This window comes from Puma concolor, chromosome E2 (assembly GCF_028749965.1).
Source record: "Puma concolor isolate L17-30 chromosome E2, mPumCon1.1.hap2, whole genome shotgun sequence".
NCBI lineage: Eukaryota > Metazoa > Chordata > Mammalia > Carnivora > Felidae > Puma > Puma concolor.
This window is the reverse complement of record NC_141681.1, coordinates 44,894,852-44,911,630: the sequence shown is the minus strand read 5'-3', so window position 1 is coordinate 44,911,630 and position 16,779 is coordinate 44,894,852. Positions and strand designations below refer to the sequence as shown.

The 16,779-nt window shown below is 48.4% G+C and overlaps 2 protein-coding genes across 3 annotated transcripts; both read right to left on the bottom strand.

The window, feature by feature from the left end:
• Positions 1 to 1,406: 1,406 nt before the first annotated feature.
• COX6B1 (cytochrome c oxidase subunit 6B1) lies at positions 1,407 to 10,570 on the bottom strand. Of its 2 annotated transcripts, none has more exons than XM_025914592.2 (4): positions 10,425 to 10,570; positions 8,450 to 8,566; positions 6,575 to 6,675; positions 1,407 to 1,598 (listed from the first exon to the last, which is right to left on the bottom strand). In XM_025914592.2, exons 2-4 carry the CDS (start codon positions 8,553 to 8,555, stop codon positions 1,545 to 1,547), a joined length of 261 nt encoding a protein of 86 aa, XP_025770377.1. In that variant the 5' UTR covers positions 8,556 to 8,566; positions 10,425 to 10,570; the 3' UTR covers positions 1,407 to 1,544. The 2 variants fall into 2 exon arrangements, with proteins under 2 accessions (XP_025770377.1, XP_025770378.1); XM_025914593.2 differs by having other exon boundaries at positions 10,346 to 10,477.
• A 1,691-nt stretch (positions 10,571 to 12,261) lies between these two features.
• Positions 12,262 to 15,304, bottom strand: ETV2 (ETS variant transcription factor 2). The gene is made up of 7 exons (XM_086691096.1): positions 14,923 to 15,304; positions 14,592 to 14,681; positions 14,384 to 14,497; positions 14,066 to 14,125; positions 13,342 to 13,821; positions 12,738 to 12,850; positions 12,262 to 12,479 (listed from the first exon to the last, which is right to left on the bottom strand). The coding sequence occupies exons 2-7, from the start codon at positions 14,659 to 14,661 to the stop codon at positions 12,279 to 12,281; spliced, it is 1,038 nt and encodes a 345-aa protein (XP_086547222.1). The 5' UTR covers positions 14,662 to 14,681; positions 14,923 to 15,304; the 3' UTR covers positions 12,262 to 12,278.
• Between the last annotated feature and the right edge of the window lie 1,475 nt (positions 15,305 to 16,779).

The following is a 16,779-nucleotide window of genomic DNA, read 5'->3' as shown; positions in this document are numbered from 1 at the left end:
CAAGGGAGGGCCTAAGTTGTATGTGAGGAAGACCTGGTGGATACGTGGTGGAAAGGCACTCCAGGCAGGGCAAACAGCAAGTGCAAAGGCCTTGAGGTTGGAGCCAGCCTGGCATATGTTGACACTTCTGGTTTGCTCACAGTTCCTGTCACACTGAGAAGGCCAGCTTGGCAGGAACTGCAGGAGCAAACAAGAAGTGGTGGATCAGAGAGGAAATAGAACCAGATCAAAGCTTCACCAAATCAAGTATATATATTTATATATACACATATAAATACTTCTAGATGTGTGGGCAGTCTCTGGAAGAATGCATGGGAAACTGCTGATGGCGGTTGCCTCCAGACAGAATTGGGCATCTGGGGTCAGAGTGAGCCCTACATCTGGACTTTTCTCTGGATCTCCTGATTCACTTGAAATTCTCACCATGTTTAAGTTCTTTCTTATTTCCAACACATGACATAAGCTACAGTTCCTCAAAGTCCCTGGGCATACATGAGGATCCTCTGTTTAGAGCCTCTCCTCCTCATAGGCAGCCATTTCAGAAGACCCCTCCCTAGGCCATTTTCCCTCAATGCAAGAATCCTCTCTCTGCTTGCCCGAATATGCTTCAGATAAGTCTGTCTCTCAATCACTTGAGTGGTCTTGAGGAAACACCAATTCAGCCACAACCTGGTCCTCTAAGCGAGTCAACTGTCTCAGGAGCTCCCTGCTGACAAATCTGGTGGGTGATATTCTGGACTATTGTGTGGCAATTCCTTTGGGGGCAGCAAGAAAAAATGTTCATCTGGCCTGCTTAAAACGACCTCCAATCATCACCACGATCAACATGAAAAAGGAGGACCAAAACAGAGGGAGAAATTCCACACTGTGAAGAAAACTGATCAGACGATATTAAAAGTGTACCGTTAATATCTTAGATGTAATTCATGGCAGTGTAATCATGTGTAAAATAAATCTGCATCTCTAAGAGATACATATACTTACTTATCTCTGGATAAATCCCCAGGATTTGCTTTAAAATCACCTAGGGGGGAGGGGAATAATTAGAGATGAAACTGATTGGTATTCTGTTGATAACTGTTAAAACTAGGTGATGGGTACACAGAAGTTTTTATTATACTGTTTTCACATGGTTCAAAAATTACATAAAAAAACTTTCTTGTAATTATATAGATAATAAAGGAATAATCAGATAAATTTTAGCATGTATAGGGGCTCGAGGCTATTTTGTATAATCAATTCACTCTACTGTCTGGTATAGAGAAGGCAGTCAGTTTAATAACATAAAACAAAACAAAACAAAACAGAAAAAAAACAATCACCCTGAAGCCCCTCTTACTGGTCAAGGTACTAATTCTACCCCAGCTTCTTGCCCGATCATCCAGCTCTTTCACACATACACAGTCTTACACTTTTCCAATGAGTATTTATTATTAGTTAAGCCATGCTTCAGGATCCCAGGGTGGGGATCACCATGTACCCAGGTCCCCCTTCACTGCCCTAGGAGAAGGATGGAGTACGGAGGAGAGGTGGGTGGAGCCAGTTCAGATCTTCCCAGGAAACGTGCCTTCCGCCCGGCGGTCATCCCAGGCTGCCACCTGTGGAAACACAGCCAATGTTACTCCCTTCCCCTGTGGGGAAACCAGATGAGTGACCTTGGTCTTCCTCACTTTGCTCACCTGCTCAGTCGTCAACAAGTAAGCCCAGTACTGCCACTATTTCAGGAGTGAGGGTTGGAGGGGGGCAAGTAACATGCAGAAAAATCCCACATTCACTGCAGGGCTGTCCCTGGGGAGATGTGTGACTGTAAAGAGGTTCAAGAGTACGGCTGTGCCGTATTTCAGGAACCCCAGAGTTAACACTCAGTGATGGTTGTCAGAATACAGGAAAGAACACTAGGCAGCTGCGAGAAAAAAAGAGGCTCATCTATGCCCTGGCACGAGTGGATCTCCCAAGTGCAAAAAGGTGCAAAACTGAATACAGAGTGTGATCCTGCTGATCACAGATGTACGCATATAGGCATATAAAAAATAACAGAAAGGCCAGTATCAAACTGTTAACACTCCCTAGAAGAAACACTCTGCAACCTGTGGACCGTCCTACAGGCGGTCAGAAGCACAACCACTGATATACACACACCCTCACACTCACATATATATGCCATGTATTAGAGGCAGTGGACCAAAGCACGGATAATAAGGAAGACTGAATCAGAATTCCTAGCTGTGACACCTCGGGCAAATTACTTAATCTTTCAGGGCCTGTTTTTGTTTTGTTTTTTTTTAATTTTTATTTTGAGAAAGAGAGAGAGAACACACAAGGTGGGGAGGGAGGCAGAGGGAGAGAGAAAGAATCTTAAGCAGGCTCCACGCCCAGCACAGAACTGGACACTGGGTTTGAACTCACGAAACCATGAGATCATGACCTGAGCCAAAATCAAGACCTGGGTGCGCGACAGACTGAGCCACCCAGGCACCCCTCAGGGGCTCAGTTTTTAATTGTATAAAATGAGGACAGTGAGGGGCACCTGGGTGGCTCAGTCGGGTAAGCGTCTGACTTCAGCTCAGGTCATGATCTCATGGTTTGTGGGTTCAAGCCCTGCACCGGGCTCTGTGCTGACAGCAAGGAGCTTGGAGCCTGCTTTGGATTCTGTGTCTCCCTCTCTCTGCCCCTCCCCTGCTCGCGCTGTCTCCAAAAAATAAATAAAACATTAAAAAAAAATGAGGATAGCGATAACAGTATCCATCTCATCCTGTTTTCCAGCGTTTGCCCTTAGAGCATATCAAGTGCTTACAAATGAGCTGGCTCATAGTTAAGTGATGTGTATTTTATTTACATACTTACACACCATGTATCATGAATACTCTGTACTTTAAAAAACATACAAATTGGGCCACACTACATATTGTCCTGCAACTTGCTTTTCCCACAAGTCTTAGAGCTCTTTCTGTTTTCTGTCACAAAGATCAAGATAAATGTACCAACATTTATCTAGCTCGGGTTGTTTCTGAATTACAAACAACTCTGCAATGAAGATCCTCACACAGGAGCATCTTTGTAGGTATAGATGTAAAACTGCCACGTGTATGTTTTTTTCCATTTTGAAAGATCCTGCCAAACTGACCTCAAAAGAGATTGTACCAATTTATAGAACAACTAACATTTAGCACTGTCCATCTTTATAATTCTTGCACCAGAATGCAAGGTAAAAACAAGCTTCTCTCTGTTGTTTTAAGCTGTGTTTTCCTGATGACTTGAGTGGAGATGGACATCTTTTCAGGTCAACGCTCACCTGGATTCCCTCATACTGGACTTGTACTGTCCACAGTCCACAGGACTCTATGAGTGAACTTCTCAGTCGCTGGGATTGACCCTCTCTCCATCTCTCTCTTTTTAAAAAATGTTTATTTTTGAGAGACAGAGATAGAGCTCGAGTGGGCAAGGGGCAGAGAGAGAGAGGGAGACACAGAATCCGAAGCAGGCTCCAGGCTCTGCACTGTCAGCACAGAGCCCGATGCAGGGCTCAAGCCCAGGAACCATGAGATCATGACTTGAGTCAAAGTTGAATGCTTAACCAACTGAGTCATCCAGGCGCCCCTCTCCATCTCCTTTTTTTTTTTTTTTAATTTTATTATATTTTTAAAAAATTTACATCCAAATTAGTTAGCATATGAAACAATGATTTCAGGAGTAGATTCCTTAATGCCCCTTACCCTCCTCTCCATCTCTTTTTTTTTTTTTTTTTTTTTTTAAATTTTTTTTCAACGTTTATTTATTTTTGGGACAGAGAGAGACAGCGCATGAACGGGGGAGGAGCAGAGAGAGAGGGAGACACAGAATCGGAAACAGGGTCCAGGCTCTGAGCCATCAGCCCAGAGCCTGACGCGGGGCTCGAACTCACAGACCGCGAGATCGTGACCTGGCTGAAGTCGGACGCTTAACCGACTGCGCCACCCAGGCGCCCCTCCATCTCTTTTTAAAGGATCAGGTTGGTCTGATAACTTGGAAATTTCACTTTGCCCAATAATCCCACTTCATGGAAAGGAAACTAAGGGAACCATTCAAATAGAGGAGAAAACATTTCCCGGAATGGAAATGTACACCGAAGTATCACTATTGTATAGTGAAAAGATGTGAATCCAACTAAAAGGGAAGGAAATATTTTATAACTATTAAGATGATGGCTGCCCAATAAGTGAGCAGATTGTACTGACATGGAAGTAGGTACACAATGCATGTTAAGTAAAAAAAGCAAAGCACAAAACAGTGTCACGAGTATGACCCACATTAGTATTAAAAAGTACATAACCACGTATCTACACATACACACACATTAGCACACAGAAAAGGAAGTAAAAGATTTGTGCCAAATGACTAAGGAAAGTTAACTTTAGCATCAGAAGGGAATGGCTCGGGGGCTTTCACTTTCTACATTACATAAATCTCCTGTTTTGAAGATTCCACAAAAGTCAGTGCTATTTTTTCATAGAGAAACTCAAGATTTTTTAACCTGGAAAACAAAACATGGTTGGAAAAAATGTTTTAAATGCCCTTCCAAAATACACATACTGGGATTAGAGACTAATTGAAAATAATACACAGGAAACACCTGGAAATGTGACAGTATTATTAGGGAGGTCAGGAGGATGGGGAACATTTTTCTGCCCTTTCTCTATTTTTTAAGTTTTTGTGAAGTGGTTATATTTTTCATAAAAAACAAAACAGGGGTGCCTGGGAGGCTCAGTCGGTTAAGTGTCCGACTTCAGCTCAGGTCATGATCTCACAGGTCATGAGTTTGAGCCCCTCGTCGGGCTCTGTGCTGAGAGCTCGTAACCTGGAGGCTACTTCAGATTCTGGGTCTCCCTCTCTCTCTGACCCTCCCTGGCTCATGCTCTGTCTCTGTCTCAAAAATGAATAAACATGAAAAAAAAAATTTAACAACAACAGCAGCAATAACAAAACACTTGTTTTTACTTCACCAAGTTTTTAAAATAAAGAAGCCAGGGCAGCCAGGTTTAAAAGGGACTTGGCAGAATACATTTATATTCAGCCCTAACAGGGCAGACACAGCAGGCACCTGAGGGTAGGAACCACACAATCTGCTGCTCCCAAGGTAAGGGCAGGCCCAGGTCCTGGAGAATGGGGCGTAGGGCAGCACCGGGGCCGGAAGCAGGCTTCCCAGGCCTCTGTCCAGCATGCACCCAATGGAGGCTCTGAGGCTGGAGGAGGGATGTTATGAATTCACAACATCATGCTACCCAAGATCACCCAGCGACAAGGAGAAATCCTGGAAGGGCACAGGGCACTCAAAGACACATGAGACACTGTGGCCAGAGAGGTGGGAGGAGAGCCAAGCAAGCTGAGGAAGACTGCATTAAGGCAATCTGTTCTCAAGAAATAAGCCCCAAAGGCGTACATCAAGGATGCTTCATATATACTGAAAAATTAGAACATAATCTCTATCAAAAGGGAATCAGTTAAATAAAAGCATCTGAAAGTTACTAAAACCTAAAATGGCAGATCTGTATGCATTATTATAAAAAAAGGCTTCAAGACACACTGAGAAGTCAAAGCAATTCAAAGACTATGTCGTGTGACTCATGCATACAGAGGCTCCACAGGAAAAAGGGAATGAGTTAACACTAGTTACCTCAGGGAAGGAGCACTGGGGAGCACAAGACAGCTTCTACTTTTTATTTTACTGTACTGCTCACATTTGGCTTTTTTTTTAATAAGCACTATGACTTTTGTAATACTACCATATTTTGATCCTAAAACACAAGGTTTTTGCATTTTAACATCTCTGAAATTAGCATTAATTGCATTCCTTTCTGGCATTTTAAAAAAAGATTTCTCAATGTTTCTTGCAGTCAAGAGGATCTTTGATTTGAGGAAATAGTACAATGTTAAACATAAATATTTGGGAGGCGGGGGGCTCAATCAGAAGGACTTGGGCCCCTAAAGATAAATTCTTTATTTAAAGAAGTGTGTGACAGAGTATTAAATAGTGACAAAAGGTCTGGTCAATCAGGGCTAGCCAGATTGCCTCACTGTGTCCGCATCTTCTAGAGAAGCACACGGAAGTAGGTAGGGGTAAAAAGACATGTTTGAGATTTCCTTCAGAACACTACAGCAAAGAAAAGGGGACAGAAGAAGGGAATGTGGAAAAATCTTGAAAATACTCAATTTGGGGAGTGGGTATAAGTGGAAGGTCACTGAATTATTCTCTCTACTTTTATGTATAATTTGAATGTGTTCATAATAAAAGGCACAGAAATGCACAAGATGGCGAGCCCCACAGGGACAGGGAGCCGGCCATACGCATATTCGTGGGCTGCATGAGCAAGATGGATGTAGCATGGAGACGGCCCCAGCTGAGAGTCCTGACTGGCTGAGAGTATCATTAAAAAGAGAGAAGGAGGGCAATTCCACAAAGAAAAGGTCAAGTCCCATGGACAGTGCGATGCCCTGTGCTTCCTCTGCCTCTCAGATGAGCCCCCAGTGAGATACCACACTCCCTTCTGCTAAGACCCCATCCAGCGAAGTTCCAAGGGCCCCAGCAGGCAGTACATACCCAGGATATGGGGCAGAGGGACTTGTACACACGCCGGTACCATTCACACACGGAGACATCACCCCCTTTAGCAGTCATCGCCTTCTCACAGCGGTGGAAGTCTGTGAAGAAAGGGGCTCAGGTTCAGCCCAGACCAAGGACTGGAACACATTTTTAAAAAATGTTTATTTTTGAGAGAGAGAGAGAGAGAGAGAGAACAAGTGGGGGAGGGGGAGCATGCAGAGAGAGAGAGAGAGAGAGAGAGAGAGAGAGAGAGACAGAGACAGAGAATCCCAAGCAGGCTCTGCGAGGTCAGTGAAGAGCCCAACTCAGGACTCCAACTCACAAACTGTGTGATCATGACCTGAGCCAAAATCAAGAGCCCAACACTTAACCAACTGAGCCACCCAGTTGCCCCTAGAACATTTTTGATCAAAACTCAGAGAAATATTTTTCACTTCACAGCAGTTATGCATACACACACACACACACACACACACACGTTTGACAAAGAATGTACATTCCTACAAATGTGCTGAAAAAGGCTAGACATGCCTCGCCAAATTGATCTCGTGGCCCCTAGAGAACTACTGTTTGACCTGAAAATTCTGGGGTCAGGAATGAGGAGGTAACATGAGGGACATGTGCAGGGACTATGGAAGTCCAAAACCAGGGCAAGGGAAAGGGAAGATGATCTTGATGCTAAGATGCTGGCATCCTAAGACGGGAAGGGGATAATCTTGTTTTTAAAAGTAGGAAATTAGGGGTGCCTGGATGGCTCATTCATTCGACTATAGGTTTCAGCTCAGGTCCTGATCTTGTGGTTTGTGAGCCTGAGCCTCCCCTTTCTCCCACCAGGATCTGTGCTGAACTGTGGGGAGCCTGCCTGGGATCCTCTCTCTTGGCCCTCCCCTGTTGGGGCTCTCTCTCTCAAAATAAATAAATAGACTAAAAACAAAAACACCTTTAAAAGTAGGCAATTAAGGGGTGCCTGGCTGGCTCTGTCGGTAGAGCATGCAACTCTTTATCTCGAAGCTGTGAGTTTGAGCCCCACAGTGGGTGCAAAGATTACTTAAAAACAAAATCTTTAAAATAAATAAATAAAATAAAAGTAGAAAATTAATTTAAAAAAAGAAAAATACTCCAAGTATTCTACTCCTGGGCACATTCTCTACATAACAAAAGCATTCATATGCACATCAAATTACACAGAACATTCATAGCATCATCATCCATAAAAGCCCCCAAATGGAAACCATGCAAGGGTCCAGAAATAAATTATGGAAAATTATACACTATGAAAATGACCAAACCATACATCATAGCATGGATGAATCTTCAAAACTGCCAAATGAAGAAATTCAAAATCCGAGACTATGTATAATGTCTATAAAGTTCATCAAGAGGCAAACCTAAAAGCAGTGATAAAACCAAAATGTGATTGCCTTAAGTCGGCAAGGTTACATCTCTAGTGGGCAGAGTAGGATGCTGTATTCAAGGCAAGGCATGCAGTAGGCAGGGAAGCTCAGAATGCTGGCCAGTATCTAATTTTATCCAGGTTATAGTTACGCAGGGGAATCACTTTAGTATTATTCATTTAGGTGTACATTATGCTTTACACATTTCCTTTATGTATGTTACATCTGTCACATATACACACAGTCTTCAAAAAAAAAAAAAAATCATTATAGGAACCAAAGTTTGTGATCCTGACCTAGATCCTGGAACTTGAACACAGCTGTGATGAGGGGCATGGGCCCTGCAAGGTGGGATGCCCACAACAACAAAAAAAGAGGCCTGGGATGTACAGATCCGGTAGGAGACAAAAGATAAGTGACATGAGGTGAGGGACCAGGAAAAGGTCTGCATCCCCTCCCACGTCTATGCCCTGCTTACCCAGGTAGTTCTGCCAGCAGTTCCTGGTCTGGTTCTGGTTGGGGAAGCGGCTGTCAAAAGGGGCAGTCTGGTAGTTCTTGATTTTGGTCTTGATGTCTTCTGCCATCGTGCTGAGTCCTGGAGGCATAGGCAGTGGAGGTTGGCAAAAGTTCTAAGGGACCTGGGCATGGGGAGGTCAGCCCACCCAGACACAGAATAATGGGGTAGGTTAGGTGTGAATCAGCCACCACCTTCTACCTCTCAGCATATACAAACAGAGGTAAAGCGTGGGGCAAATCCACACATCTAAGTGTGGAAGTCACAGCAGGGCTTGGCAGGGCGGGGGGATGGGACTCCTTAGCAAAATCGGGCCTTATTCGTCCCAAAATAACACTGGCTAACATTCACCGAGTACTCAGTATAGGCCAAGCACTGTTCTACACACTTTACTCCTGCAGCCACTCTAAAAGGTAGGAACTATTACTTATTACTATCACTGTTTCACAGACAAGGGACAGGGTATCCAAGTGACTTCCCAAGGTCACACAAGTGGAGGAGCCACACTCCATCACTGACAGATCTACACTGTAGAGGTTCTTAATCTCCTTGGTACCATGAACTCCTCGGGGATCTAATGAACCCTTTCTCAGAATATTTTTTAATGCATTAAAAGATTGCATAGGACCATAAAGAAAACCAGTTGTATGTAGCAGAGGATTTATTAACTACCACAATTCTGAAGTAGTCACGAGTGAAGATGTATTCTGTGACATCCGCAACCATAATGTGATATAAGATGACCTGTGATTTTGATTGCTGACAAAGCGACAGATGATGCTAATATTACCAAGATTGATGCCTCCATTCTTAAAAGGAAATGCTACATTTAAATTAGAGATTAAGAAGAATAAAGGGGTGCCTGGATGGCTCAGCCTGTTAAGCCTCCAGCTCTTGATTTCAGCTCAGTTTGTATCTCATAGTTGGTGAGTTGGAACCCCGCATCAGGCTCTGTGCTGACACTCGAGGAGCCTGCTTGGGACTCTCTGTCTCCCTCTCTGCCCCTCCCCGCTCGCTTCTCTCAAAAATAAACAAACAGTTAAAAAGAAAGAAATTTTAAAAAAGGTTAGGAAAAATACCTATGTAATTTTCCCCCCTTCAAGTACTAGCACACCTTGCATTCTATGGACTTTGCAGACTGAGAATCAAAAAGCTCTGCTGTATCTCTTATGAGGTGATACACAGTTTTCTCCATGGAATGTGAAACTGCCTCTATTCCAGAGAATTCAAAGAGTAATGGGGTTACAAAGGCCCATGTAAATTCAAGGGACCCAAGGTAGTGAGCAGGCCAGTGTTAAATTCAAGGGACCCAAGGTAGTGGTGGGGATCTGGGGCACCACAGTAGAATCTTTGGGGGGAAAGGGTAGAGGCGCATGGGGAGGAGACGTAGAATACCAGCGCTGGGGCACAGAAGAAGAGTTGTTCTGAAGTGTTGTTTTGGGGGGAGACCTGGGAGGGAGGGTGGTTCAGGAATGACTCTTAGGCCCTCTAACATTCAAGAGGGAGGAGGAACCAGAAACCTGGGTGCAAGGCCAGGCCGCGGCCCGGGCAAGCCACGGGAGCCACGTCTGCTTACGGCCTGCTGATTGAGGGCACTACAGTCCTAACTACGGAATCCAAACCCCGGTCGCCGGCTAAGTAGCTTAATATCGCTGATCCTCAGTTGCTTCACTGTCAAAAAGGGATAATTGCGGGCCTTTCCTCATAGGGCTGGAGTGAAGATTAAATGAATTAATAAAGTCGCGTGAAACGTTACCTGGCATTAATTAAGGAAGACCGAAATAATCGTTAGCTACGAATACTAACAGAACAGGACCCTAGGGACCAGGGGGGGCCAGACGCCGCGGGCCGGAAACTCACTTCGTCCTCGGAGAAACGAGGGTCCGGTTCCTCAGTTCCCCAGGATAGGGTCCCAGCTTCCCAAGCCCTGGACACTCACCTAAAGACACCCCCGAAGCACCTCGCAGCTCAATGTGACCCTCAGCAAAGACGCCAGAGTCGGACCGGAAGCGGAATTGAGGCCGGCCGGAAGCGGAGCGAGTCAGCCTGTGTGAGAGTTTTCCGCGAGGCTAGAACGCCCGCGGAAAAGCCGTCTCTGGAGCCATTAAGGCCACGCCCATCCGGGAGAACTCCGAAATCCTATTGGGCTGAATGCCTGTTGATCATCACTTCCGGCCCAATCGTGAGCTAGCGTGCGCATTTCAAAGGTCCGACCTGGGGCTTGAGACGCCTGGTTACAGTTTCTCATCTCTTGTTTTTACCTAGGGAAAGGAGTTTCGAGTCCTGGGACTATCTGTAGAGTGGGCCGAGGGAAAAGTATCCCAGCGGAAGTATCCTTATTCATGCAGGTATTGCTTGTTTAACGCTTACCCAGTGCCAGGTACTTCGATAAGGGTTGGGGATGCATCATTGAACAAACACGAGTCCCTACCCTCTTCATGATTATTACGGGATCAATTGTTAGGGGTTTGAAATCGAACCAGTCTTTCTCCCAGGGTCATTTGTCATACTGTGAGGAATATCCAGACTCCCACCTCCCTGTTCATTACCGTCTTTCCCCAAACTCCAGAAGGCACAAATTAACACAGATTTGGGTGCCTGAAGGCTCAAACCAAAGTCCTGCATCACAGAGAGGAGGGGTTAAGAACATAAAAGCTTGGGTCTGGCAGAAATTAGTCCATCTTGGAAAGTGACACATCTATTCTAGTCACAGAGGTATCCCTGACTCTCACACCTCACAGCTAGCTGATCAAGAAATCTTGTCTTTGCCTGAAGCAATGTATCCAGAATCTTCGACATCTGGTTCAAGCCACAGGCACAGCCAGCCTAGGCTATAGAAGCAGCCCACACCCTAGCCTCCTGGTTTTCCCACTGCCCTCCACAATCATCCACTCAGCCAGAGAGGCCCCGTTAACACCTCAGTCATCACTTCCCTTTGGCTTAGAACCCTCCCATTGGGTCTTGTCTGACTCTTTCAGTCAAAAGCCAAAGTCCTTATAAATGACCTACACAGTTTGGTCCCTCTTATACCCTCATTTCTTATCCTTTTCTCTTTATTCCCACTGCTCCAGCCATACTGGCCTCTTCCTGTTTAAACACGCAGTCTGGATTCCCTCTAAGGGCCTTTTGTGTTTGCTCTCCCCTTGGCCTGGAATGCTTTTTGTGAAGCTGGCTCCCTTCCTCACTTCCTTCAGGTCTTTGCTTCAATGTCACCTTCCTGGTGAGTCCTTCTCAGACCAATTATTTAAAATTGTCATTTTGTCAGTCCATAGGAGGACCACTCTTTAGGGACTCAGTGGTTCCCAGAATGGGGTAGGCTCTCCTTGGGATCTAGATCCAAGTTCAACCACCCTCAACTTGGAGTGGTGAGACAGTAGGTGGTTTGGGGGATCTAGCACTAAGTCTAATTACTTAATGGTCCCAAGCACTGGAAGAACACACATAAGTCCTCTTTTGGAGTTTTGAGTCTTCTCTTCAGAAGGGACACAGCAGGTAAACTCAAACGTTAGTGATTGGGTCCGATTCCTTTACGAGTCCCAGCACGGGCAGGCACACAGTAGGCCCTAAAGGGACTGAGTTGATTCCTTTGAATATCCCATCACACAGTGAACACACAAGTAGGTCCCCTAAGGGTCTGGGTGTGTTTTAGTCACCGCGCGTCTTAAGATCACACAGGCCGGGGGTGGGGGTGGGATGTGAGTGTGGTGGTGCACACTTAGGGTCCTTAGTGGGTTTAGTCAGTGTCAGTGGGAAGGACGCAGGCAGCACACACGACCAATTTGACGGGGTATTTTTATTGGGTCGCTCCTCCCGGTCCACCTCCCGCGCAGTCGTTATGGACCAGGCCGGGTACGCGGCCCCCAAAACGGTACGTGTACTTGCGCCCACCGCTCTTGCGCACGATGTCGCGGCGGTAGTAGTAGCGCAGGCCTCGGCTCAGCTTCTCGTAGTTCATGCCGGGCTTCCTCTTGCGCTCACCCCAGAGCCGCGCCACCTAGGACGGAGGCTGGGCTTAGTCTGAGAGTCAGGAGGGAGCCTGGCTAGGCAACAGACGCACGGGGCGGGGGACGCGGTTTCGGGTACGTTTTGGGCAAGAGTTAGTCCCTTTAACTCCTGCGGGGGTAGAGATGAGTACGAGCTGGGGTGGGGTGGGGGAGGTCAAGTGCTAGGCAAACTGCCTCGGCTAAATTGAACTGAAGGAGACTGGGGCGAGACTGGGGCGGGACTTGGCCGGTCTGGGAAGCTGCCCCACCTCTCTGGGGTCACACAGCTGGAACTCGCGGCTGTTGCCCGTCCAGCGGATGCAGTTGCTACGCTCCCCGTCTCGGAGCAGCTCCAGGAGGAACTGCCACAGCTGAATGGGACCTGAGGAGTGCAGGCAGGTGAACACTCAGGCTTCCTAGCCCCGGACCAAGTCGCTTCGATGACCCATATGTCCGGGCTCCCTCGCCTCGAAGGGTCCACGTGTCCGGTTTTCCCAACTCGGGGCCCAGAAGTCCATCCCCTTCGGGCCCAGCGAGTCCGGATCCCTCCATATAAGGATCCCCAGCATCGGCCTCAGGGACCCAGGCAGCCGGGGGCCCCCATCTCTGAAACTTAGGAGTTTGGGTGCCACATCTTGGAGACCCAGATATCCAGACCCTCACCTCTTTCCTCTCAACTAATCCAGGAGCCTAGGTCTCTTGCTCCCTGGAAGACTACCAGTGTCTTAGTCCTCTCCTCCCCCAGGACTCACCATCACCACCTCTCTCGGACTCTTAGGTAACAGCCTCGCCCCCTCACTTCCAGTTTCCTGGGTCCCGCCCCTACGCGCCTAGGCCCCGCCTCATTAGATTCGGGTCTTGCGGACCCCTCACCTCGATGGTTACTTTTGGGGTAACAAGCCAAGGTTACGTGGTCCGACTGCTGGCTGGGTTCAGAGGACGTGGTGAGATCTGAAGCCTGGTATCCCTTTGAAGAAGTGGTGCAGTCCGTATGCAGCCCCGAGACCCAGGAGGTGGTAGAGTCTGAGACCGCAGGTCCAACCCACGAAATGGTAGAGTCCGCGTGAGGCTCCCCGCGGAGGCCCTTGCCCCAGTAGGTGGCGCCGTCGAGACCAATAGAACTGTCCCAGTTGGTGGAACTGGGGGCGGCCTGGGCACAAGACCACGAATTGGTCCCTCCCCCCGAGGTGGCACAGTTCTGATCCGTTGTCCCCGCAGAACCGGCGAAGGGGGCGGGGCCCAGGCCGGGAGGGGCGGGGCCCGGGGCCTGGGAGAAGCCGTTCCAGTGGTCCGAGCCGTTGCACGTCAAGTCCGTCCAGTCTCCCGACCACGGAAGAGCCTGACGGGCGGGATCTGTGAGGAGCAACAGATCTCAAGTGAGGGGAGCCTAGGTGTCCCGGTCTCTGGCCCGGGGGTTCTTGGAGTCTAAGCTCTAAGCCCTGGGGCCCTGGGCTCCCGGATCTAGGCCATGCCACCTCGAGGACACAGGTGTTTCCCGTCCTAGCCCCGTTCCCCTCAACGATCGAGTAGTTTAAACCTCCAGCTACGGAGGAGGACCCCAGTCCCTTTCTTCCCCCGCCTCTGTGTACACACTCACCCGCCTCCCATGTAGCTTCTGGATGCATTAACGTGGAGCCCCAGTCCAGCGGTGAGAGCCCTGCGAGGGATAAGAACGGAGTTTAGGGAGGTGTGAGCAGTGACTAGAGACGTCCCCTCGATCACTCACGCAGCAGTCTTTATTCTTCAGGGAATGAGTTATTACCTCCAGCCCCTACTCAAGCATACCTAGAACTCAGGACCCTGGCCTCGTCCTCTTTCAACCTCAGGACTTCAAGCCCGCAGCCCTCCCCCCATTTGGCTCCGGAGTCCAGGAACACACCCTTCCTCCCTCAGTCCCAGCAGCCCAGTCTCTCACCTTCCTCAGCTCCCAGGTGTCCCAGCCCAAAACCACCTTTCCAGCGTGTCTCCACTGTCAGCGTGTCCCCTGGGAACGCCAGCTCAGGGAAATAGAAGCCGAGCTCAGCTCTTTCTGCAGGCAATGAGGAGGTTAGGGCTGGGTCGGGGTCAGCAGAGACCCCCACCTGTGCACCCTCCCCATACAGTGACTCAGTGCAGCAGCCTACCCAGCCCTGAAAGCCTGTTCCCTGGGGGCACTTCCTGCGGTGAAGCTTCATCCCAGTTCCACAAGTCCATGGATGCTCCTTGTGAATGTTCTGGGCAGGGGAAAAAAGGGGAAGGGGTGAGCTGGTGACACTTAGGGACCTTGGAGTCTGGCTGGAGACTCCCTCAGACCCAGAAGTCCAGGCCTTTTGTTCCCTTCTTCCCCGAGACCCTGGAATCTTGGCCTCCAGTGTCCTTTTTTCTCAGACTAGGAGTAGGGGACCTCAGCCCTCTCCCTCCCTCAGACCCAAGAGTCCAGACCCCTAGACATCCAGTCCCCAGTTCATGGCTCACCTCTGGCGGGTTTCTCTGTCCCCAGCCAGGGGTCTCAGCCCCATTTCATACCATGCACCCCCTCCCCTGGGGGCCGGGGCAGGGGGGGAATTTTCCGAGACGTCAGAGCTGGGGGTCGCAGCTGGGTCGAGTTGCAGGGACAGAGGCGGGGCCAAGCGTCGTCCCCCCCCCACCCTCCACCCCCCTCAGGGATGGCCGTCCGCCGCCTCCTGACAGCTCCGGCTATCCTGTTGCGGGGATGGCTTGGACTTGGACAGGAGCTTGGGGAACAGCGGGCTGCGCGAGACCCGGGGTGCGGAGGGGAGTTTACGGGGTGATGGGGGTGGGGCGGGGGACTTGCTGGACAGGTTCTCCGTCTTGGGTCTTGATCCTGCGACATGGGGGGGGGAAGGGGGGAGGGTCTGGGGTCAGTTGGGTTGCGCCAGGCTTATCTACAACAGGAAGGGGGATTTCCGGCCAGACCCCAGGTCGGCCTACGTCACAATCTGCAGGGGGACTGCGTGGGGGGTGGGGAGGAAGGATATGGTTGGGGGAAGCTGACCCAGAATCCCCAACTGGGCAGAGTTCTCCCCTTCGAGGGCTTTGAGGACGACATTCTGGGGCTGCTCTTGAGGAGTGTCAATCATGGTAACAGCATCAACGATACAAATAATGACGACAGTACTTCTAATAGCTAACATTTATTGAGGGCTCATTGCCTGCCACCAACTGTGTCACTGGGTTTTCACTTAATCCTTTTATGAGGTAGGTACTAGTCTTCATTTTATGAAAGGGGAAATTGAAACAGACTTCCTTCCACTTCTCTTCATGTCCAGAATCCATGCCTTTCCATGCTATAATAGTTTGAGACAAATGGGGAAATTTTGAGTATGAACTGAATATAAGATATAGAATTATTCATTTTCTTAGATGTGATCATGGTATTATAACATGAAAGATGTCTCTATAAGGAAATGGACACATATTTAGGGGCGAAGTGTTATGATGTCTGTAACTTACTTCAAATGATTTGGCATCCCCCCCCGCCCCCCACGTATACATATAACATATACATCTATACATGCAATAGTTGGGACATACTTATACTAAAAAATTATTTGTTTATTTGAGCTTCAAATTTAACTAGGTGTCCTGTATTTTTATTTCCTAAATCTGGTAACCCTAAACCCAGGTAGCTTGGCTTCAGAGCCTGTGGTTGTACCCATTATGCTGTATTAGTGTTTACCATTAAAAATAACCTCCTTAATAATGGGCATTTTTCAATATTCACCCTGCTTGACCATTAATCACTTACCATTCTGAGGGTAGGAGGATGGAGGTGTGAGCACTACTCTTCTGTTGGTGTTCCATGAGGAAACTGGGCTTGAAAGGGGAGAGCCACTTCCCAGGGCACATGATGGGTGGGTGGTGTTGGGACTGGCTTCAGCATTGGGTGAGCAAAGAGCTCCCAGGCCACTGCTCCGCCATCTATCTAACCCAAGGACCTGAAGGGTACCTTAACCTAGTGTTCCCCACCATGCCCCAGGCCTCCTCCCCCTGAAGCTGGTCTCTCTCCTGTGTGTCAGTCTCCATGACTCCCTACTCTAGGTTGGTGTCCCTGGCTCTGGGTCTCTGTTGCACCAGGCTTGATCCAGTGAGGCCTTGTCACCCAGTCTCTCCTGCTGAATCTCAGTCCCTTCCCTTCTCTCTCCTTACTTCCTTATCTCTCAAGTCTCCATCTCTCTCTCTCTCTGCGTTTTCTCCCCATCTTCCCTCCCATTGTACTGCCTTGACCTGCCATTCTCGCCTCTCCATCTGTCTCTCTCATCTCTGCTTGCCACATCCTCTCCATCTCTGTCCATCTGGCTCCCAACCCCA